We start from the raw sequence: 23,901 nt of genomic DNA on the forward strand, positions 1-23,901 counted from the left end.
TTATGCTAACCATGATTTTGCACCGGCATCAAGCTCCGAGAGAGGAGATTGCAACCCCTTTGCTCTTTGGTTTTGCTTCTGTTCTGTGCTGAGCTAAGCCATGGTTTGACTTAGTTCTTCATCTGAATCTGCTTCTTGGTCTCCCTGCTGAACCATGAGCTATAAACCATAAAGCAAATCTTGGTTACAGCTGATGGTTACCCCGCAGAGAGCTAAACCATGAGCCCATGATCAGACAGTCTGCTAAGCCAAGCCAAACCATGGCTTGGTTCAGCCCAACAAAACAACCAAGGAAGAGTGAAGTGGCCACAATCTCCTCTTTGGCTTGGCTTATTAGTGTTTGTGTGCGTGCGTTTCTTATCTTGGATGGTGGAAACATTCTGTTGATCAACTGTTTTCTTCTTCTGTTTTGGTGCTAAAAGATGAATCACTGTGGGACACAGGCCCCTGTTTGGTTGTCTTTGAGAGAGTCCGAGTCCTTGCCTCAGCCTGGTGAGATCAAACACTTAACAGCCTGTGCAACTTGGCAGTTTTTCTTCAGCACCACAGAGGACTGCTGCCTTTTCCGAATTCCTGTGAGTGTGAGGAACTGTGGAGATTTCTTTGTATACTTACTCCAGCCCACCCAGGGGTGCATGGGATATTGTGCAGAAGGTGAGGAAGCACATGCTGCCTGCTACATCCCAGAACATGTATATGTTTTCTTTTCCCAAATGTGTCTCAAACCATTTGGTCTCTTGTTGCGTTTTTATAAGTCCTTCTACATCTATGGAAAGGACGTGGGTGGCGCTGTGGGTTAAACCACTGAGCCTAGGGCTTGCTGATCAGAAGGTCGGCAGTTTGAATCCCCACGATGGGGTGAGCTCCCGTTGCTCGGTCCCTGCTCCTGTCAACCTAGCAGTTCGAAAGCACGCAGTGCAAGTAGATAAATAGGTACCACTCTGGTGGGAAGGTAAATGGTGTTTCCGTGTGCTGCTCTGGTTCGCCAGAAGCGGCTTAGTCATGCTGGCCACATGACCCGGAAGCTGTATGCTGGCTCCCTCGGCCAGTAAAGCGAGATGTGCGCCGCAACCCCAGAGTCATCCGCAACTGGACCTAACAGTCAGGGGTCCCTTTACCTTTACCTTTTACATCTATACAGAATATTAGGCCTTGTCTACTCATGAAAGAATTCTGAAGTGTTATAGAGAGGACTGCATCACCTCAGACTGCAGCTGGGGAATATTGTTTTCAAATGTTTCCTTTCTAGAAAGCTGTTCTCAGTGTGTCCTCTCTCAAAAGTGATCCAAACAATCAGCGAACACCTATCACGAGCCAAACTCTTGATAGCCATTGTGCTTTATTCTTATAAGTTATTACATAAAATGTCTCTAATAATAAATCATATGTACCTCATAAGCTCAGAAAAGGCTGCAGCCCCATCTACAAGAATTATTTGAGTTAGATTGCAAGCCCTAAATGGCCTTGGCCCAGTATACCTGAAGGAGCATCTCCACCCCCTTTGTTCAGCCTGGACACTGAGGTCCAGCGTCAAGGGCCTTCTGGCAGTTCCCTCACTGCGAGAAGTGAGGTTACAGGGAACCAGGCAGAGGGCCTTCTCGGTAGTGGCACCCACCCTGTGGAACGCACTCCCATCAGATGTCAAGGAAATAAACAACTATCTGACTTTTAGAAGACATCTGAAGGCAGCCCTGTTTAGGGAAGTTTTTAATGTTGGATATTTTTTCGCTATTATTATTCTGTTGGGAGCCATCCAGAATGGCTGGGGAAACCCAGCCAGATGGGTGGGGTATGAATAATAAATTATGATGATAATGATGGTGATGATCCTAAAAGCTGCGGGAAAGGGAGAATCAAAGGCAGATATACTGCAGTTTCCAAAATCCTGCTAACCTCTCCCCAGCAGTACAGAAGTAATGGCAAAGCAAGGCATGGGCACCTCTGTCTCCATTTCCAGGTGTTCTTCTTATTGTTGTTATTTTGTAGTTAATGATTTCCCTCCCATTGGAAACTGTGAAAGGGAGGTTCCCTATGCCAGCTTCTGTGGTTTGGAGGTGTGTGGAGGGACTGGGTAGTCTATAGATCCTTTGGATCCAAACTTCCACTAACCCACCTCCAATCCACTAATCTGCACACCCTTCCGGTAGGGCAGGGGTCTGCAACCCGCGGCTCCGGAGCCGCATATGGCTCTTTTACACCTTTGCCGCGGCTCCGGGGCGGATACTAGCGAGGGGAGGAGGCGCATTGTGCGCCCTGACACTCCCCACTGTGGTGGGCGCTGTACTGGCTGTGACGTCGCATGGGGGCGGTGCGTGCGTTAGTCACGCACCGTCCCGACGTCACCTTCCCGCCTGCCTGCTACATTGAAAGGGGCATGTACGCTGGTCACTGCATTGAAAGGGGGCATGTACGCTGGTCACTGTTTTGAAGGGGAGTGAAGAACACACACACACAAAAAGGTAACTTGTTAATTTAACGTTTATTTCTATGAGGAGGACTAATTCTGAGGGGTCAAACAAGGAAATAATAAAAAAGTGACAAAAAGTTATTTTTATAATGACGAGTTTTGCGGCTCCCAGTTTGTTTTTTCTTCGGAAACGGGTCCAAGTGGCTCTTTTTGTCTTAAAGGTTGCAGACCCCTGCGGTAGGGCAAGGGCTATGGAGGTTTTCACAGTGGCTGGAAGGAGACATCTCATGTTGAATCTTCGACTTGTGATTCTCCCTTTCTCTTCTTAATAGAAGATTTGATGCTTCTCCTGGCCTCTGAAACACCCTCCCATTAAAGAATAAATGAGCAATTGACATGCTAAGTTGCGTTATTTTTCAAAAACTTGATGAGTAGTTGGAGCAAAATTCCATTTGCATCTGAAAATTGGCCTTAGAACAGAAAAAGGATCTCTTAGTAAAAGTCACTTTACTTGCAGTAAAAGAGGGTTTTAAATTCGTACTGTCTAGTGTTTTAATTAAAAGACATGAAATAAACTTTTTATTATCAGGAAGAGGAACTGTTACTTACCCTGAGTAGGCCACCATAATAATGTTTTCTTTATTACTTTTATGTGCCAAAAGAAATTATCATAATTTAATGGATTTCTTTATTATGCCAGCGAAAAGCCGATAGTGAAAGGCATAAACACTCTTCATCATCCTATGCAACTTATTTACTGAAAATGCGAAATGTGTATAGTATAATACACCATTTGTTTTTATGGCAGAGAACAATTTAAATATTGAAAACGTTTTCATTGCTACATTAAACTAAAAGCCAACTTGTTTTCTTAAACTGAAAGTAATGAGCTGTCTTTAAAAAAGCGAAATACATTTGGTTTTAAAAAAGCTTAGCGCTGTTTAGTGAAATTGCAGCATGCTGAAAAGTTTTTTAAACAGTTCACTCAGCTTGAATAGTTTATAATAAAAACTGAACTTTTAATTATAAGCATTCTCAGGGTGAACTTAGATGTCAACATTTAACAATACCAGGGACTTACTGACTGCGGGTGAACAATCTTCCCACTCTATAACTCAGTCCTGGGTGGTGTTTAATATTTGTAGAAGAAATAAACCAGGCCAGAGCTTCCCAGAGGTGTAACTTTCAAACAGGAGTAGGTATAGAAGGGTTTGCCCACCCTTCTGGGGCCTATGGGCACATTTGAAAACCTGAGCAACTGTTGTGGTTCCACACACAGCAAGACTCTACCCACCCCAGTTGTAGCCTCCCCTGCATTGACCCCACACTGCAAAAATAGAGGGTTAAAGAAGGCTTCTTTCAGCTGAGGGAGGGTCAGAGGGGACAGAATCCTGTGGGCACAAAGAAAGGCCGCTGAGGGCATATGTACACCCTCCGGCTCCTATTACCCCCAGCCAGCATGTCAAACTGCAAGGGATGATGGGAATTGTAGTGCAACAAACAACTGGAGGGCCACAGTCCCCCAATCCCTGATCCAAATGCTTATTTGCTGGAGCAAAAGCCAAAAAAGTATTGTGGCATCTGAAGGAGAGCTTTTGATACCAGGTGCTAGCTTTCATCACCTGCTTTGAAAGTAGGATGTCACAGGACCCTTATTTTTGCTGTGAGAAACTGGCATGGCCACCACTCTGGAATTTGCCACAGCTGTCAATCCATATCCTCCAACATTTCTCCTATGAAAATAGGGATGTCCCATTCCATAATGATAATTTTACTGTTTACACCCCACACATAATAAAACATTAAACATTAAAAAAGACTTACCTATACAGGATTGCCTTCAGATGGCTTGGGGGTTGGATAACACCATAACCTCCAACATTTCTCCAATGAAAATAGAAGCATCCTAAGGAAAAGGGGGACATTCCAGGATCAGATCAGAAACCAGGGCGGCTTCTCTCAATCAGGGACGTCCCTGGAAAATAGGGACACTTGGAGGGTCTGTTAATCTAGGCTCAAAAATCTAAGCCATTAATTTTCTAATTTATCTTTAATAAAATACAAGGCAAAAATGCTAAGAGTTCCTGTTGAACAGTCACCTGATGCAATTATATGTAAGGAATATATCTCTAGTTGCTTCAGGTGCTGAACTGCCGGCCTGCCAGACTGGGGAGAGAGAAACCACATGCAGTGGTAAGTTGTTTTGTACAGATTTTGTCAATATATTATTTTGACCCAGGGATTCTGTGTATTTTCTGTCTTAACTTTGATTTTATTTAACATTTATTTGTTTTGTTTATACATACCACCCTTTGTCAGAAGACCACAGGACGGTTTACAACACAAATATCATAACAGGATATCTGTGCAACATTAAAATCAGAACAATTATACAAATGTAATTACATTCAGGAATACAGGATGCAATACAAATTCTCACAACTGCATAAAAAGAGGGGAAAATCAGCAACGTGGTATCTAAAATACAAATACAGTACACAAATTGAGACTCTTCTCTCAAAGGTAGCTCTCAGTCCTGGCCACCCACAGAAAATGACAGACCTGCTGAGCAGTCACCTGGGAGCTTTTGTCTCTTCTTGCAGCCTCTCAAGATCTTCACTTCCTTGCCTCTCACTTCGGGTCCTTCCACCAACTATCTGCCGCATCCTTGTGGGTGCAGCCATTAGCTCCCAATGGTGGCCCACTGGCCCAGAGTGGGAGACACCAGAAGGGTGGTTGCCTGTGATGTCTCCCACATGAGGTGACTCCCATTGACATACTTGGCTTTTCTTTCCCTGTCCTGTAACCACCCTCAAGTTTGGGCAATGATAAAGTCTTTCTGTCTAAAAGACACTGGAAAATGCCTGTTGTTGACCAGTTTGGGGTGGGGGTTGGGGAAATGAAATACAACAGCTAAAAAGTAACAAGGAATCTATGGAGTATTATCTGTCCATTTCTTTCTTTCCCCATGTTTGAAGTTATTTGTGTCCACCCTACAGCGGCCATTTTGTGACTTCACACCAGCATTAATTTCTAACTCTTTATAGCTCAAAGTAATAAACATAATCAATAAATGGTATGGTTTTCATTATGTTGCATGATCTGCTCATAGGTTCAATGGATATTGTGTGTTAATTGTGTGTTGATTTTTCTGTTCCCAATAGCCGCCCTTTCCCCACGCACTCTCACACCACATGCTATGCTATACCACTATACCTGTTTGACTCTGATTACATCAAGACTAAATTTAAATGTTGGCCATTGTGAGAAGAGAATGCTGGACTAGATAGGCCTTTGGTTGGATCCAGGAGGGCTCCTGTTATGTTATTGTTTAAAATAGTTAGCAGGAAATCACATTATTTTGCTTGCTGCTTGTTTCCGGAAGTCTTCTCTCTGCTTTACATTTCTTAAATGGCATTAACCCACCTCTCCACTTGTTTTTGTTGTTAGAGAAATTACCTACTTCACAGTTGCCACTTCCTTTACCACCCCCTCCAAGCACACCTGAAATAGTGGCGGTCTTACTTGAAGGAAGCATTTTCTTAAAGTGCTCCTTTGATGTTCCTACCACAAACACCTCTGTGGGCTTTCTTGTGGCTTGGTCCAGACTGTCTCCTGAAAGCATCAAAGAAGAACTGAAGCAAGAGACAACAGTCCAGGCATTCTCACTCTTAGAACTGGATGGGGTAAACCTCCGGCTAGGAGACAGGGTATGTTTAAGTTCTGTATTACTGTTTTATGTTTCTGCAAAAAGGTAATGCTCCTCAGTACTCTTCTAATTATGAGTCCAAAAAGTTAATCCACGTTAAGCAAGGAGTCGCACCAAATGATAAATGCTGAGTTCCAAAACTCCTTATTTGTGATTCCCTTAGAAGCAGCACCCTTAACTCCCAGGTTGTGGTTTGTGTATCTGTTATTCTAAGAATCCAGCAAGCTCACCAGATGAGATTTTAGGGTTGGGATGGAGACGGTTATATCTGCATCTTTCTAAACACTTGGTTTTGTTAAAGTTACCTCATAATTGTCACAAGCAAGCATTTTTTTACCAGGTACAGAGCAAACAAATAACATGTATCTCAGTGCAGTTCCATAAAAACTGTATAGTAATATGGAAAGGCAGTATACACATTTTTAAAAGTGAACTGAAAACTGATCTAGAGCATCTTGCTGTTCCCTCTGGGAGTGCCTACAACCTAAGAGACAGTGTTGCATAGTGGCTAGACTTTGATCAGGGAGATCCAGGTTTAAATCTCCATCTGGCCATAAAGCTTACAGCAGGGTGGTGAAGACTTCAGTCTGAGGGCCATGTTCCCTTTTGGCCAGGCTCCTGGGGGCTGCATGCCAGTGGTGGGTGTGGCTAGAGGCAAAATAGGCAGTGCCAGAATAAAAATTGGCAAAGGAACAGGATTTTTTAAAAAATAAAAAATTAAAGTAGTTATATCCCATTTTTAAGGACCTAGCACTCTCAAGGTAGGTCATTCCATATCAAGTGATCCAACTTTTTTACCTCATGTCATCCAGTTTTCTTAATATTTCGTACACTTGTTAAATGATCAAAGTTCTGAAGAGATTGGTGTTTTTAGTTTTGATGTATCTCAATCCTGGGCTGAGCTTTAAAGGTTTTTGTGTAGTCTGGCAAGGCCAAAATTGCCATCTTTTTTTTTTTTTTTTTGAACCCTCCTAACTAAAAAATGGGATGAGATTAAAAATTAACATTTAAGATTTAAACTTAGTTTTGATCATTCAGTGAGTGTACAAAATATTAAGATAATTGGATGACATGAGGTTAAAAAGTTGGATCACATGATATATGGAATGGCCCCAGTGGCATACAACTGAAGGAGATCCAATTGAGAGACATAAGAGTGTTAAAAGCAACAACACAGAAATAGCGAAGCACCAATTCTCAGGAATTGCTTTTTAACCATTCTGTGATCTTCTGCATTGTCTGTACTCCTTGCATTTCCTTGCCTTCTGATCTCACTGCTTCTGCCTGCCTACCTCTCTTGATTTTGTATATATTTCTGCAACAGAGGACGACACTTCATGCCTCTGACGAAGTGGACTCTAACCCTTGAAAGCTAAGTTAGTCTTCAAGGTGCCACAAGGCTCTTTGCCATTCTTGCTTTAATATAGTGTTGTCCCTTCTCTTGTCCTTTACATAGATTTACTGCAGCAGTTCCACCTTTTTCTTAGAGAAACCAGAAATGCAGAGTTCACTCATCGAGAGCATGGAATTTTTTGCAGGAATTAAGGTATGCTGAAAAGAAAACAGTGCATTGTGTAGTTATGACCCTGTACCCCAGAGGTGGAAAAGCCATACACCCAGATGAAGTTGGACTACAACTCCCATCATCCATGTTGGCTGGAAGTTGGAATTCCTACAACGTCTGGAGGGCCACAGGACCCACACTTGCACGTTGTACTTGGATGTAAGCCCCATTGAACTCAGTGAGGCTCACTTCTGAGTAGATATACAGTATGTGTAGATGGCCCTCCACAAGTTACTAGACTGCTACTCCCATTATCCCTGTCATTGGCCATACTGGGGTTAATGGGAGAATCCAGCAACATCTGGAGGGTCTCAGGTTCCTCACCCCTGCTGTATAGGATTGTGCTGTAAGTCATATTTGTCTTCACTGCAGTGGTGCAAATATTCAGAAGAACAATATTGTAATATTTGCTGGTGCAAGAATTTTTCTCTGTTGGCAATAAAATTAGTGGTGTGATAGCATGTAAAGGTAATAAATGGCACTCCAAATGCATGCAATTTTTTTCCTGAGTTGGACCTAGGCATGCTGTTCAAGCTTACCCTGTTAAGAAGTAAACCCCATTGTATATAGGATTCCAGCCTGAGTTAATTACACCTAGGTCCCATTTAAATCACTGTGAAAAGGCTGCGTACACACCATACATTTAAAGTACCTGATGTCCCTCAAAGAGTCATGGAAACTGTAGCTTGCCATGGTTGCTGGGATATGTAGTTGTGCAAGGAGTAAACTACAGTCTGCAGGATTCTCTGGGGGAAGTCATGTGCTTTAAATATGCAGCGCGTAAGCTTTCTGAGACTTGACATAGTGGGAACTAAGTGCAAGCTAAATTGGTCTTCGTCAAACCATTTAAATTATTTCTACTAACGAGTTGGCATGCAATCGTTTTGTTTGTTTGTTTAAATCAGCCTGTGTTTAGGCACACTCTGTGGAGTTTCCTTATAAAAGCAAACTACTTTTGTATTCCTTTTGCATGGGGGGGGGGAGAAATCTATTTTGCAAGATTACTGAAATTAAGTCCAAGGGATTTTTTTTTTTAATTGCCATCATCACAGCAAGGTTTACAGTTGGATGTTATCTTATTGATTGCCTTTCTGATGTTTTCTACAGCTGTAAAAACCAGTTTTCGCTTTAAATTCTTTTCAGCATTGTTCTGAACATTTACTCTGAGATAATTCCACACAGATACCTTGTGTTCATAGCATGTTCCTTTTCTTATATTCAGCTACATCCTGAGGCATTTATAATATCAGAAGATGGAAAGGAATACAGACTGACGATAGAAAGCAAAATTCCCATTCCTTGTCCTCAAGCTAGTCAGCTGGAAAATGACTGCAAAATCTCATTAAAATTAAGAACAACAGAGGAAGGTAATTTCTTCTTCAATTTTTTTTTAATTGGCTCGTGCCTTGAATATGTACTTTTTATCCTCATTTTGACATGTTCATGCATTGACCTGCTCAGGTGATGCATGCTGGTTGCATGGCAGCCTTTGTGTGAGGAACCAGCACTGTGTTGCAGTTCAGAACTCTAGCTTAGCTTGCTGCCTTTTGGCACAGTGGAAAACACCATGCCAATGCCCGCGTTAAACTAAGATTAAACCAGTGTGGTTGCAGGAGGGTTCATCATGTTCTTTTTCTTAGTCACAGGTGTGGAAACTGGGCTACATAGAATACAGAAAGCTGCCGTATACTGAGTCAGCCATTGATCCATCTAGCTTATAATTGTCTATACTGACAATAAGCATGGCCCTCTAGGGTTCTAGACAGGAGATGTTCCATGCCCTACCTGGAGATGCTGCAGTTTGAACCTGGAACCAGCTTCATGCAAGGCAAATGCTCTCACTGAGCTATGGCCTTTCTTTGGTAGTAATTCCTTTTGTCTGTTCTGAATTTTTTATTCCTACCTTTTCTCACCATTGACCCATAGTGACCGGGACTGATGGGAACGCCAATGGCATCTTAAGAACCAAAGGTTCTCCATTCTTCATTCTTGACCTAAGGCAATAAGATGTATTGGTGTCTGGCACTGGCTGTGTTGTGATAATGTTGCGCCCCACCCCAATCTCCAAGCAGTGTGAGATTTAGGGCTTTCAGATGCTTACCCAGGGTTCATGTCTCCTTTGGGAATGAGGCATGGTGGAGACTGTGGTGTCTTTATGATATATGGTTTGTTCACATATATGTACAACCTGATGGAGGGGCTCACAGTATTAACACCCCAAGAGTTGAAGGAGGGGACCCTGCCCATTTGTTGTCTCACACAGAGCCCCTTTCCTTTGTCTCCCTTAATGGTCCATTACCAAGGTGATCACCTCATCAGGAAGCTAGCCTGACTTATATTTTAATACTCACTTGTCAGGCATGGAGAGTCCTCTCCTTCCCTGGTAACTTAATAGGCATGAATCACAAGCAGTTTGTATTCTATAATCCTTTTTATTCAGTCATCTGGTTGCAAAGCAATAATCCATATCTCCCCACAAAGAGAGGTTGTTGGCTACTCTGAGCCTTTCCCTTCCATCTCCAGCAACATCCTGGGCGCCTACGGGAAGTTTCACCCCTCTGCATCCTCTGTTCTCTAATATGGAGAGACCTATGAGCCCGAGGAGAGAGGGGGTCATCCAGTCTCTCTAGGGAGGTCTCTGCTGGCTGTTCCCTCCCTTCCCCCTCTTCTTCAACTATCTTGTAGCTAGGTAACTCCTGCGGAGGCTGCGCAGCATTCTCCTCTCTCTCTCCTACTGAAACTGCGCGGTAGAAGGGATGTGAATCCTTCCCCTCCTCCTCCTCTTCAGACAGAAGCTGATTTGGCTGAGGATACACTTCCCAATCCTATTCAGACCATTCCCTGACATTGCTGTATCCAGGGGTGAGAAGGGTCTCGGCACACAGCCTGACACCCCAATAACACATTTTCCCACCCCTGCTTCATGCTTGTGTGCACATGATAACATAAGTAAATTTTGGAGCTAAGAGAGGGCGATGAGATAGAATGTATACAAGATCCTGCAAGAGGTTAAACTAGTTGCCTCTCTGTTTATTTGCAACCTGACAGTTATATCCTGCCACTTCCCCAAAAAACTGCTTTGATTTTAACAAATCACTAATGCTAAAAACAGAACTCTGTTGCATCTTAAAGAGAAATCTTGCTAATGGCTGTCTGCTTTGGAACAGGTAAAGGTCCGCAGAGGTTAAACGTGGCTCTTTCTTCTTGCTCTGTGGAGCTTCTTCAGCATCCCTGCCACAATGGTACGTGTGGCCACGCCAGCATCCATTACACCGCGGTGATGGATTTCACCCGAAATGGAGTGAGAGTAACCAGAATTGCGGCAGAACCTATTGTTAGCGACAACTTCCTGTGGAATGGCTACATGGTGGAAAGTATTCAGGTGGAAACCCCTTCCGTTCAGTCTTGATAAAAGAAAAAGAAATCACTTGGAAGTTAGTTGATGTAAACTGGCTAGGTTTTCTCTCTTTTTGCACGTTTTTAACAATGACTTACGAGCATCATTTATAATGACATTTCTAATTCGCACAGCATGTCGTTTTGTTTTGTTTTGTTTTGTGAAATTCTTTCAGGGCAGGGCTCTCCCAAGGTGGCTTACATGTATATATAAAACATGAAATAAAAACAGCACTTGGACATCTTAATTGATTAAAAAGCTATTTTAAAACCATTTTGCCACCTCATCAGAAGCGTCTAATTGATGGATAAATTTAGTTAAAAACATTATTGATGACTAAAACGTATTGAAAAGCCAGTGATGATTAGCATATTCCTTTGTATGTATGAGGTAGACCCCCTTAAGCAGCCGCTCTATACACCATGTATGGGGGAAACCAGTGACCAAATGTTGCTGGCCTACAACTCTCAACATCCCAGGCCTTTGGCCAGTCAGGCCGGTGCTGATGGGAGCTGTAGTTCAAAAACATCTGTGAACGGCACAGATTCCCCATCGCCTGCTCTACACACTTACCTGATACAAGTAAGTCTCTTTGAAATTAGTGAGGCTTAGAATTGAAGCATTGCTGTGTTATTTACTTGTAAGTCAATCTCCGTAATCAGCACGTCAATATATTTGAAGGATTCCTGATCAGCTGATTTACCTTAATGTCTTCACTTCTTTTAAAGGTTACTGTGAAAGATCTGCCCTCTGCCTACTGCTACTCTTTTACTGACCCACATATCATTACATTTGATGGCAGGTAATTTACAAACTTACTTTTTCCCCTTTTTCTTTTCAAGAGAGGATTTTTTTTTTAATCGTAAGATGAATACATTAATATTTTTTATCTGTCGCTTGTTAATCAAAACCATCTCCCACCCCATCAAAATGCTGGGGAGAAAGAACCTATGGCTTTAGTGACTTGCTTCAACTCAGTAACACCAGTTGCTATATTTATGAAGGAAATCTGTTCTGTCACAATGAAACACAGCTAGGGCTGATCATATCTTCTGAGCAGTTCTACAGAATATGTCCCTAGAGATGAGTAATGGTGGTTACATTGAATGCTCCGCACCCACAATGCGTAGCCAGGAACGAGTGTGTGCTTATAAAAACCCATATTATGTGAGCGTTGACTAGGCAAAGAGGCAGTGAGATTTTTTTATTCAGCCCAGTCTCCTAGCAACTACCTGAAATTCGCACAGGTAAGTGCGGCCTGCCTGAATGGTATTGGAAAAAACTGTCCATCATGCCATTCTCACGTCATCACTAAACCTTCCCTTTAAAAATAAAAAGGTATTATTTAGGGAGTTGGGGGAACATCAGCACACCAAGGAATGGGGAGGGAGTGATTAAATAATATTGTGGAATATAGCTTTCACCAACCTACTATCATCCAGGTGTTTGGGACTACAATTCCCATCAGCCCCAGGCCGTACAGTGCTGGCTGGGGATAACGGCAGTCGTCTGAATGATCTGAATGCCACAAGGTTGGCGAAGGCTGAGGCATACTCGTTTGGTTCTCTTTCAAACAAATAAATAACTTTCTTTCTTTTCCTGAGCAGTAGGAAGTTCAGTGCAGCTATTACCTGAGTAAGGTAAGGTTCCATTAGAGGACAGGAGATCGGGTGCTTGCCATGTCTGGATAATAATCGTGCTACTTACAATTGTGGAAGCTGCTTGAATAGAGCTGTCGAAGCAAAGCACACATTGCTCAAAGAAACTTTAGCATCTCTGAGTCCAAAATCCAACACCCCAAGCCAAATCCAAAGTGTTTTTTTTCAATTCTCCTTGTACAGGAATTCTTCTGGGGGTAATAATAATAAGTCTGCACATCATAAGTAAAAGTGGCTCTCCTATAGCAGTTTCAGCTCCCTGGGGAGAACCCCCACCCCCAATAATCTTTCTTCAGCCTTGAAAGGAAAAAGAAAGTTCCAGAAACATCCTCTGACGAAGGCCAAGTTAAACCCGATCCTCAGTCACATACAGCTTGTCCCTGATAGTTTCTTTTTCTTCAAAAATGCAGCTATGGGGGCAGTAAACAAAAGTCTGTGTTCATAATGCTTTCCCCTCATTCAGTTTCCACCCTAAAAACTCCTTAACCTCACTAACTTTTTACCCTTCAAGTGAAATGATGCAGGCATCATATTTTCCTTGGCAGGGCAAAAATTGTTTGGGGGGTGTCAGGGAACTGCCATCGGAAAGACAGGTGGTGGAAGGGCTCACGGAGGTTGGGAGAGACTCAGCAGCTGAAGAGGGAACCAGCAGGGGGAGAGGCGGGTCTCTGAGGGAAAGTGAGCAGGAGGGATGGCTCAGAGACACTTCCATCGAGAACAGTGGGGAGGTTTCTGGACCTCCTATAGGGACAGCCACCCCTCGCCGGAAACTGTCACGCAGAGAGTCCAGAAGACGTGTTTCCGTTAAGGAGCTTTTATGTTGGAAGCGATTCCAAAAGCAACCACTGTCGGAATCTGCCAGTGACTGACGGAGCCATGCTTAAGGGGCTCCGTTACAGACAGAGGTTTGCGGACTTGAACAAACTCTGAGGGACTACGATTTTACGCACAAGCAGCTCATCATCCCATCACAGGGGGGGGGCAATTTTTAGTGGGAAATGCAAAAAGGAAAATGATTAAGAAATCATCACTGCCACCCAATGTTGGCCTTCGGCTTTTGTTTGTAGTCCAGCTATATTTTGTAAATAAAAAGAAATCTGGGATAAAATATACATGCGACGGAATGCTATAATTTGACTTTAGTATTTCAGTGAGGAAGTGCGCAATCCTGTTCATGGAGCAAGGCCCTTTAAAACTAGGCAGAACATACCTATGAGTAAACATGCATAGGGTTGATTTATAAAAAAAAATTGTTAGAACAGCCCCCCCCCCAAAAAAAGTTAGATTAAAAAATGACAACATTGGATGAATCAGCACTGCATTAAAATAGCAATTCGTAAAAGTGATGATAATTTTGAAACACAAATAATTTCGCATGCTCTCCTTTTTTCTAGGATGTATGACAACTTTAAAACGGGAACGTTTGTGCTATACAGAAGTACTTCCCGTGATTTTGAAGTCCACGTGCGCCAGTGGGACTGTGGGAGCCTCTATTACCCAGCATCATGTAACTGTGGTTTTGTTGCCCAAGAAGGGGCTGATATAATAGCATTTGACATGTGCAGTGGTCAGCTACGTGATTCGCAGCCGCACTTATCTGTAAAGAGCAGAGCTTCGGCAGACAGCGGCGTCAGGATCAGTGAATCATATTCAGGAAGAAAAGTCACGGTGTGTTGATCCATTTTATATCCATTGTAAAGCAACTTGATTCAGGAGGAGTTTCCTGTTTCCTTTTTAATCAATGCACATATATAAGCTACTTTCAGACATTAATGATAAACCATGGTTTATCATTGCATGAAGAAGCTTGGCCCAGCCCTTCTCCTCCAACTTAGCCATGAGGAAACTAGGAGCTTTTGTTACCCACAGTTTAGCATTAGGGATTTTTAAATTAAAAAATCCAATAAACATACATGGGCTGTGTTTGGACATTAATGATAAGCCATGATTTATGATTATCTAAACAAACATGGCTTAGTCTTGGACTTCTGCATTCCTTCTTTCTGCTACTCCAGTGTGGCCATGAGGAAATTAGAAGCCTTAGCTACAATTGTTATGTCTAAACCTTGATGAACTGCAATTGGTCTTAACTATCATTACTGAAAGGGACACAGGTGGTGCTGTGGTGTAAACCACTGAGCCTTGGGCTTGCCAATCGGACGGTCAGCGGTTCGAATCCCCATGACGGGGTGAGCTCCCGTTGTTCAGTCCCAGCTCCTGCCAACCTAGCAGTTCGAAAGCATGTCAAAGTGCAAGTAGATAAATAGGTACCGCTCCGGCGGGAAGGCAAACGACGTTTCCTTGTGCTGCTCTGGTTTCGCCAGAAGCGGCTTAGTCATGCTGGCCGCATGATCCAGAAAAACTGTCTGCGGACAAACGTCGGCTCCCTCGGCCAGTAAAGCGAGATGAGCACCGCAACCCCAGAGTCATTCACGACTGGACTTAACTGTCAGGGGTCCTTTCCTTTTAGCTTTTATGATTACTGAAAGAAGCCAACTTCAAACTGTGATTGATAAAGCAGGTTTGTTTCAATAAGCCATAGTTAAGATTATGTCCAAATCCTAAACTATTGTTAATTGAAAGCAGGAGCAAAAGATGCTGATCTCCTTGTGACCACGCCAGAGGAGGAGAGTGGTACACGCTCCTGACCTATTGTCCTGTTGGTCATATTATCTGTAGAATCTGGGTCACAGTCCTCTGCCTCTCTCACATGATCTGGTTGACATGGATTTGGGAGTGGTCCAGGGATGAAAGAGAACCATCACAGAGGTTTTTGTGTTGATAAGCCAACCTTTCCTACGTATCCATGTCAAAGTGACAATTCTCCCTACCATTTACAGATTTATGATTGGTTGTCCTGAGGGCCTCCGTCGCTTGAATATAGCAGTCAGTTGCAAGTGGAGTTGTTGCACAGGGTTCGTTTCCTTTGAAAATGCATCTTTTAAACGCAGTGCTGTGCAGTAAGCCTGCAACTTATGGGCATTTAACTTGTGTGCAATCAGCTTTACGCACTTGGCAAAATAGAAAATTTAGAATGGGGAAAATGAAAAAAGACATTGGCAATTCCACCCGCTGTCGAGCCCAATGTGTTTGACTAGACACAATTTTGGCTTTAGGCGTCATCCCTGGAATGTATTCCTTGCAAAAGTTGTGGGTTTACTGTACTTAAAAGACAGAAAAAAGGAGTCAGATGAGATAGGGCAAAGCAGTAATTTGTATCATCTCCAAAATGGTCAATAAATGGAAACCACAGTCTGAAAAGGTCTTTCTGTTCTCTCGGTGTGATGCCGTTTGTTTTTAGATCTCGTTTTCTTCTGGAGCTTTTATTCGAGCCGACGTGAGTGAATGGGGAATGAGTCTAACTCTCAGGGCCCCCAGTTTGGATTATAAACACACGCTGGGCCTCTGTGGAACATTTGATGGCATTGTGGAGAACGATTACCACGATGTGGACGGAACTGAAATCACTGGAGGAGTCGATACTTACACATCTTTTATCAATGAGTGGAGGTAATCTTTTATATTATTGCAAAGGGGAGATCTATTCATTCAATTATTTGTTTATATTCCGCCACTCCTCCAAGGATCTCAAGGTGCCATACATGTGTGGGTTTTTTGCCTTCCCCATTTTATCTTCGCAACAAACCCTCTGAGGTAGGTTAGGCTAAGAGACAGTGACTGGGCCAAGGTCACCCAATGAACTTCATGGCTGAGTGGGGATTTGTTTTTTTTTTTTTTTTAAAGATTTTTATTGGTTTTACAAATTTTAAAAAACAGACAAACACTTAAGAAAACAAACATACACGTATAAATTCATAACATATTTTCATAAACCTCTTTTCTGGGACTTCCCCATACCCCCCCTTTCTGCATCCCAATGTCTATAATTTAATAGCAACTCCCGGTTGTTACTTTCCAACCTCAGTCATCTTAGTCATCTCTATATTCTAACCTTATGTCACTGTATCCCTTTGTTCCTAAGAACCAAAACACTCTAACATTCATTGAGTTTATAATAGTCCTTAAGGTAACTTTTGAATTTTCTCCATTCTTCTTCCGCTGTCTCTTTTCCTTGGTCACGGATTCTGCCTGTCATCTCAGCCAATGTCATATAGTCCATCACTTTCATCTGCCATTCTTCCAGAGTGGGTAGATCTTGTGTCTTCCAATGCTTTGCGATGAGTATTCTTGCTGCTGTTGTAGCGTACATAAAAAAAGCTCTATCCTTCTTTGACACCAATTGGTCGACAATGCCCAAGAGAAAGGCCTCTGGTTTTTTAGGAAAGGTACATTTAAGTACCTTTTTCATTTCATTATAGATCATTTCCATGGCTGAGTGGGGATTTGAACCCTGGTCTCCCAGGTCCTAGTCCAACACTCTAACCCAGGCATAGGCAAATTCGGCCCTCTGGATGTTTTGGGACTGCAACTCCCATCATCCCTGACCACTGGTCCTGTTAGCTAGGGGTGGTGGGAGTTGTAGTCCCAAAACATCTGAAGGGCCAAGTTTGTCTATGCCTGCTTTAACCACTATACCACACTGGCTCACAATAGTGCAGACTTATTTCTGTTCTACCTTTCTTCTGTCATGGAACCCAAGGTAACATACAAGTGGTTCCCAGCCTTCCATTCAGGCACTGACCGAATTTTGAAATGTTGTACCAAAATGCCCTGACTTCTTGTCACTTAAAGTTAATTATGAAAATGATAACAGCAGGAAGGGGATGTGGACTCTAGTTCCTCAATAACATTAAAAAAAATGAAAAGATACTGCACAAACTTACACAATCTATCCATTTTCCATTTAATTAATTTCCCCTGTCATTATGAATGTGTCCTGTTTCATAGCTTAAGGTCTCTGATCTTTTTATCTGTACAGTGAGACAATCTAGGTTGAGGGGATGGCAGGCGTGTCACCATTATTTATGTATTTGTGTATTTATATATACATACACAAAAAATCCAGCTATATAACACTGTGCAATAATGGACACCACACTTTCAGAAGGATATTGACAAATTAGAGTCCATAAAGGCAACAGAGATGCTCAACAGTATAGAAAACAAGTCCTAGGGGGTTTGAAGGAACTGCTTAGCCTGAGCGGAGAACATTCTTCAATTATCTGGAGGGCTGTCACATAGAAGAGAGCAAGCTCTTATTCTCTGCTGCCCCAAAGGTCACGACTGTGTCTACTGGACATTAAGTTATGGGAGGATACTTTTTGGTTGGGTGGCAGGATAAATTTCCTGATGGTTAGACTGGTTCAACATTTAAATGAATTGCCTAGAGGTCTGGTAGGATTTCCTTTGCTGGAACAGAGGCTGGACAGCCAAATGTCTAAAAGGAAAATTGCTATGGTAACAAGTATCACAAAGCTCCAGTGGCATGAACAGTTCTCCCCTCCCCCCCTCCATCCATCCATCCATCCATGCATGTTGCATGTTTGGATAGCAGCCATGTTGAGATTTTCCAGTTGTTTTTTTGACAGGATTTCACCAGGAGAGAGTCTGTTTGACCAAATACCGGAACGTTCAACTCCAGCCAATGAAATAGTTTTCTGTAATTGCAATGCTGGTGACGTGGGAGAAGACCAACCAGCAAATAAACTGAATTCTGTTTTTGAGGCAGAATTGTCTTTGCCCTGCAGAAGAAACAAACAAAACGCTTGGCTCCCTTCCTTGATCCCGGGGCTGGATGTAACCACTGAGTACATCGGCTCGCTTGATCCTATCAGGGGCTTGAGGAAACGAGCTTCCGTGCTGGAGGAGGTTTCTTCTGCTGTTCCCTCCAGAGAGGGACGCTCTCGGAATCAAAGAGCTCTTCAGACAGCAACCCCAGAACGCACAGCTCTCTTTCTGAACTCCAAGACAGGATTTACAACACACAAACAGGCTGTTTGCGGCCGGGGGGCTGACAGCTACACAGACAAGTTTGGCAGCCAGCGGCGCCGCAAAAGACATTCACGCCCAAAGCGCCAACATGACTACGAGTACCTTTCTGTGTTTCCATCCCAGAGCCTAAGCCAAACAGATCTGGATGGATTTAGCTATTTCTTCCCAGAAGATCACATGGCTGACCCATACCAAGAGCCCATCTCTTCATGGCCTACGCCTTCTGGCCTCACTGAGTCGGATGCGTTGGACCTTTGCCAGGAGACAGTTGCCAATTCCAGCATAGTGAGGGCTTGCAAGGCTCTCCTCGGCCAGCGGGTCAGCGATGTAGTAGACTTGTGCATCAAGGATCTGCAACTGAAAGACGACCTCAGCTGGGCAAAGGCAGGCTTGGCCCTCCTAGAAAACGAATGTGAAAAGAGAGCTTTGGAAGAAGTTAATTACCACACTGGAGAAGAAGACAAGAGATTATCTGATGACTTGCTTTTAGCGCTGAAGTGTCCCAACCTCTGCAGCGGGAGAGGTCACTGCGTTGAATGGGGCTGTGCTTGTTTTCAAGGCTTCAGCTCGTACGACTGCAGCACCTCATCTGGTGAGTCGAGCTACAGTTACTAGCGTTATTTCTCTGCCCCACAGCAAGCCTCCTTATCCAACATCTATATTCTAATCTGTAAAACAGTCAGCTTTGCAGTCTGTTCTGCATCTGTCCTGTTTCCTAGAGGTAAGTCATATTATATTTGACTCCTGTTGTGCCAGATTTAACCACTGCTCACTGGAACACTAGTCTCAATTACTAGCTTGGGGAAATAGTACAATTTCACATTCCAGCCTCCTTATAGAATGAAGCCGGAGGCCTCTATTTGGTATTTCTATTAGATACCGTTGGGTCTTTTATATAATGCAACACAGCCCTTGGTGGGTGAAGAGGAGCACCATGCTGGGGGGTGTCTACATGGGGTTGCCTGGTTCACAGCCCCTCATAAATTGTGTGTCTGGGGCCATGCTCACCCCTGGCACCCCCCACACTATGCCTCTGCCAGGAGACTGTGTGGCCTCCTGTTTTAGGTGTTATGGAGAAATACAGCTGAGTGTCATCAGCATACTGATGAAAACTCACACTGAAACTCCTCATGACCGCTCCCAACAGCTTCATGAAGATATTAAATAGCACTGGAGATAAGACAGTCCCCTGTGGCACCCCACAGCATAGCTGTCAGGGTGCCGAAAGACACTCTCTGAATACTACTCTCTGGACTGAAGGGAGGATTAAAACCACTGTAATACAGTGTACACAATTCCCATTTCCCAGAGCTGGTCCAGGAGGATGCCATGGTTGATGATGAGAGACCAAAATGCAGGAACAAGGTCCCACTCCCTGTGTCCTGCTCTCTATAAACGTCCTTCATCAAGGCAACCCAGACTGATTCCATTCTGTGGCGAGGTCTGAACCCAGATTGTAATGGATCTAATTATGTTCCCCATATTCTTTGCGCATATGAAACAATTAGCATATCTAAGTAAGAACACTTCTCTCTGACATTTAGTTTTCTGAGAGCTGGGGATATTTGTGGATGGAACATTATTCACACACACACACCCCGGCCGCAGAATGGAAATTTGAGGTTCAGAGACAAGTGTGCCCCCATTCTCACTGTTTGTGAAACCTATGTCTTCCTTTAACTCGGTATGTCGAATTTTCTTGAAGAAATTCAGTGTGAAATATGTTGAAATTAGTTTGTTTCTTTGCCCAGGTTTTGTGTCTGTAGTGCCCTATTTTCTTCATATTTGTTTGATAGGTATTTGTTGGCACAAAAGCTTTGTCATACTGTTTACATGAAGTTGATTGACTCGGTGTGTTTCACTTTCTGATTTTCGTTTTCAAGATCAGGTTCCGGAAATTACAGAGCTGAACAATGGAGGGTTGTGTGATGTCCAGCAGTATGACTGCACAACTGTAAGAGTTTTTGGCCGTGGATTCATGGAGTCACCAGGCCCCAGATGTGAAATTAATAAGTTGCAGGTGGATTATTTTATGTATTATTGATAAAGGTTCAGCGTTCAGGTTTTTAGAACCTGAAGTTCCTGTAAGCCATTCTGCATCCGTATTCTCCATATTCAAGCAGTTGTTGACTGAGGAAATCAAAGGTGGTACAAGTGGTAGAACCTGCAAATAGAAGGCTATGAGAAACTGAGTTCAGCGTGGTTTTCTTTCTTTTTCCCCCTCAACTTTATTTTTTGGCCCTGTGCAAAGGTGACAAACTGGAAAGTCTCTTTCAGACTTGTGGGTGCAGCTACTTGGTTCTGCATTACTACTGCGAGTATGAAGACTGCGAGCAAAATTTACAGGACAATTTTTGTAGGGGAGAAAGCAATTACTCAAACTGGAGTTTATCCAAGACCCTTGATCAATTGGCCAATGTCAGAAGCCTGAGCTAAAGGAGCTGAAACTAGCGCCTGGCCTCTGAGATATAATACAACTTTCAAAAAAATAAATCCCTCATGTATAAGAAATTCAATTTTCCCATCGACTCAGTAGAAAACATTTTCTTTTTCCAGCGCCCCTTTATACTTGGCTCCGTCCAGCTGATGCTGAGGTTATTTTGGCAGGTTATATTACAGTGCAGGCTGTGGATTTCCCTTTGTACACAACATGGATCCTCTCATCAGCAAGTCAGTTTGAAACGAGAAAGCCAACAGCACATTTACATTCCATTAAGTTAAGAGCTACTCCCCAAACTCCTAGTGAGACAATTATTGGGAGTTCACTTATCACAGCTTGAACTGTCTCACTCCTCACTCATTGCAAGCTGGAGGGTTTTAATAACACTTTCAGCAGCGACACTCTTGGTCTTATGCTCCCACCCCCCCCCACCCCCACAAAAAGGTTCTGTGGCCTATCCTTTTATCAAGCAGATAAAGTTTTGGGTTGCCATGTGAGTCCATTAGATCTGAATAATGTCTAATTTTTATGTTTTGCAAAGGGAGAAGAACAGCCATTGCTATAACTTCTGGCACAACCTGAGATCTTTTTGCTCACAAACAGCACAGCCTGACCTAATTAGGCCTGCAGTCCTATGTTCATTTTTCTGGGAATAAGCTCTGTTGGACACAGTGGGACCTGTTTCAGCACCTGTATGCATGGAATTATGTTGCACAGCTCCTGCAATCCACCTTATAGACGGCATACTTTTTTCACTATGCCTACCCACTGTCATCTTTATTTCTCTCTCCCTCTGACTCCCCTTTTTGTTTTTGTGTTTTTGCTTAACATTCAACTTGAATACTCCATGTTCTAAGGGAACGTGAAAGCTTGAGCGGTACTTTGCATTTCTGTTGTTTCTCAGAAAGGTATTATGTTTGAGTTGCTCCATATGAGGGACGCTGGTGACGCTGTGGTCTAAACCACTGAGCCTCTTGGGTTTGTTGATCGGAAGGTCAGCGGTTCAAATCCCCGCGACAGAGTGAGCTCTCATTGCTCTGTCTCAGCTTCTGCCAACCTAGCAGTTTGAAAGCACACCAGTGCAAGTAGATAAATAGGTACTGCTGTGGTGGGAAGGTAAATTGTGTTTCTGTGTGCTCTAGTTTCTGTCCCGGTGTGCCAGAAGCGGTTTAGTCATGCTGGCCACATGACCCAGAAAGCTGTCTGTGGACAAACACTTGCTCCCTCAGCCCGAAAGTGAGATGCGCACCACAACCCCATGGTCACCTTTGACTGGACTTTAACCATCCAGGAGTCCTTTACCTTTTTTAAAAAAAATTTACCTTATATGTGGGAGCAGTGGAAACCATCCTGAAGAAGAAAGCAGAAGGGTTTTTACTCTTTAAGTGGCCCATGGACATTTCAGCCACTATATTGTAAATAAAGAGTTCACTGACAGAATATAAATGTGACCCATTGTCAGTGGATAAAGCTAGGTGCTTGCGCAGGTTGAATGAGAATCATCTCAGGGTATGCAGCAAAAAAAGTCCCTCCTCTAGAGGTAGATGTGAGATGGTGTAGGTCAATGGTTTAAGCCATTTTCTTTCTTGCACTGGTTTTGCAATCCAAATGACACCCACCCGCACAAGCTGGAACCTACTTGTATTCTTCAGTGGGGGGTGGGAACTGGTTATTGCCAAGTGTCATAGCCGAAATCTAAATTAGGGCCTCCATTGCTTTAAAAAAAAAAAAAAGCCCTGAGAAGATCCAATAATGGATCTTTTGCCATTATGCTATATGGCTCTGACTTGATGGTGCACTAGTGCTGCAGAATACTTGCCCATTTTGTACCCCCAGAACTGCCAAATTGGGTCAAAAGAGGTGACAAATTAAGGTACTCTGTAGAGATTTGCTTCAGTTGAGATTATTTGTATATCTATTTGTATATCACCGTCTTGTTTATAGGGTCACTAAATCAGGCATTTTTGGTCCTTTAATTCAGTACAGTGATAACAAGTGGGTGCTTGGGGAATCTTTATTCACCCACGCCACTTTCCACAACACCAGGACTGTGGATTGCCAACTTCCCACTGAAGGACGCCAGAATGATGGTCTGGATCTTGTGGATGGCCAACCCATTGCAAAGTGGCAAATTAAGGTAATCTCTAGAGATTTACTTCATATAGTCATATAGCAACTGAGATAATTTTTAAAACAAATCCTGCAGAAGTAAGCTGAGGAGGTGCACGAGCATAACTTGTAAAACCATTTAAAAAATCACCAAAAGGCACACTGGGGGTGGGGGGATGCACAAAAGAATCAAGTTTTGCTCTTTGTTTATAATAGGTCACCCAGAGATCTACCCGTTGTCAGTCTTCCCGTTCTATCTTCTGCTTACCCCTGCAGTATGTAGGAATCAAGCTTAAAATATGTAGGGATCTAGGTAGGATGTGCATGTTGTCAATTGTGAAACGCGCCATAATCCCCTTTCGGATGCTTATATAACTCACAGAACTGTTGCTCTATGTCAAAACAGATTTCTAATGATGGGTTCACTTATAGCAACCCTAAAACAGTGACATTATTTGATGGAGCTTGTCAGATATGCGACCCACAATCAAATGGATTTTGCACGTTAAAGGCAAGTGTCTTATTTTTGTTGTTGTTTTGCTTTGAATACTTACAACCTCATTAGGGCTAGGAGATAAATCTAGCAGAGATGTCACCTCATTAAATAATAATAATAATAATAATAATAAATTTTATTTATATCCCGCCCTCCCCAGCCGAAGCCGGGCTCAGGGCGGCTAACAACACTAAAATAGTGCCACATTATAAAAACATCATAAGAATTA

At 43.0% G+C, this 23,901-nt stretch overlaps 1 protein-coding gene across 5 annotated transcripts in view; it reads left to right on the top strand.

The window, feature by feature from the left end:
- VWDE (von Willebrand factor D and EGF domains) overlaps positions 1–23,901 on the top strand; it is a 50,464-nt gene that overhangs the window by 3,299 nt on the left and 23,264 nt on the right. For 3 of the 5 annotated variants that reach the window (XM_081164257.1, XM_081164259.1, XM_081164260.1), the window contains exons 3-15: positions 423–654; positions 4,541–4,600; positions 5,858–6,117; positions 7,573–7,662; positions 8,903–9,047; positions 10,848–11,062; positions 11,806–11,879; positions 14,130–14,403; positions 16,037–16,245; positions 18,210–19,219; positions 20,511–20,647; positions 23,049–23,204; positions 23,583–23,687. In XM_081164257.1, coding sequence (XP_081020383.1) covers positions 423–654; positions 4,541–4,600; positions 5,858–6,117; positions 7,573–7,662; positions 8,903–9,047; positions 10,848–11,062; positions 11,806–11,879; positions 14,130–14,403; positions 16,037–16,245; positions 18,210–19,219; positions 20,511–20,647; positions 23,049–23,204; positions 23,583–23,687 — 2,967 coding nt within the window. The remainder of the gene's footprint in view (positions 1–422; positions 655–4,540; positions 4,601–5,857; positions 6,118–7,572; positions 7,663–8,902; positions 9,048–10,847; positions 11,063–11,805; positions 11,880–14,129; positions 14,404–16,036; positions 16,246–18,209; positions 19,220–20,510; positions 20,648–23,048; positions 23,205–23,582; positions 23,688–23,901) is intronic. The other 2 variants (XM_081164258.1, XM_081164261.1) reach the window with 1 other exon arrangement.

The sequence above is a fragment of the Podarcis bocagei genome (genome assembly GCF_964188305.1).
Source record: "Podarcis bocagei genome assembly, chromosome: 12".
NCBI classification, from domain to species: domain Eukaryota; kingdom Metazoa; phylum Chordata; class Lepidosauria; order Squamata; family Lacertidae; genus Podarcis; species Podarcis bocagei.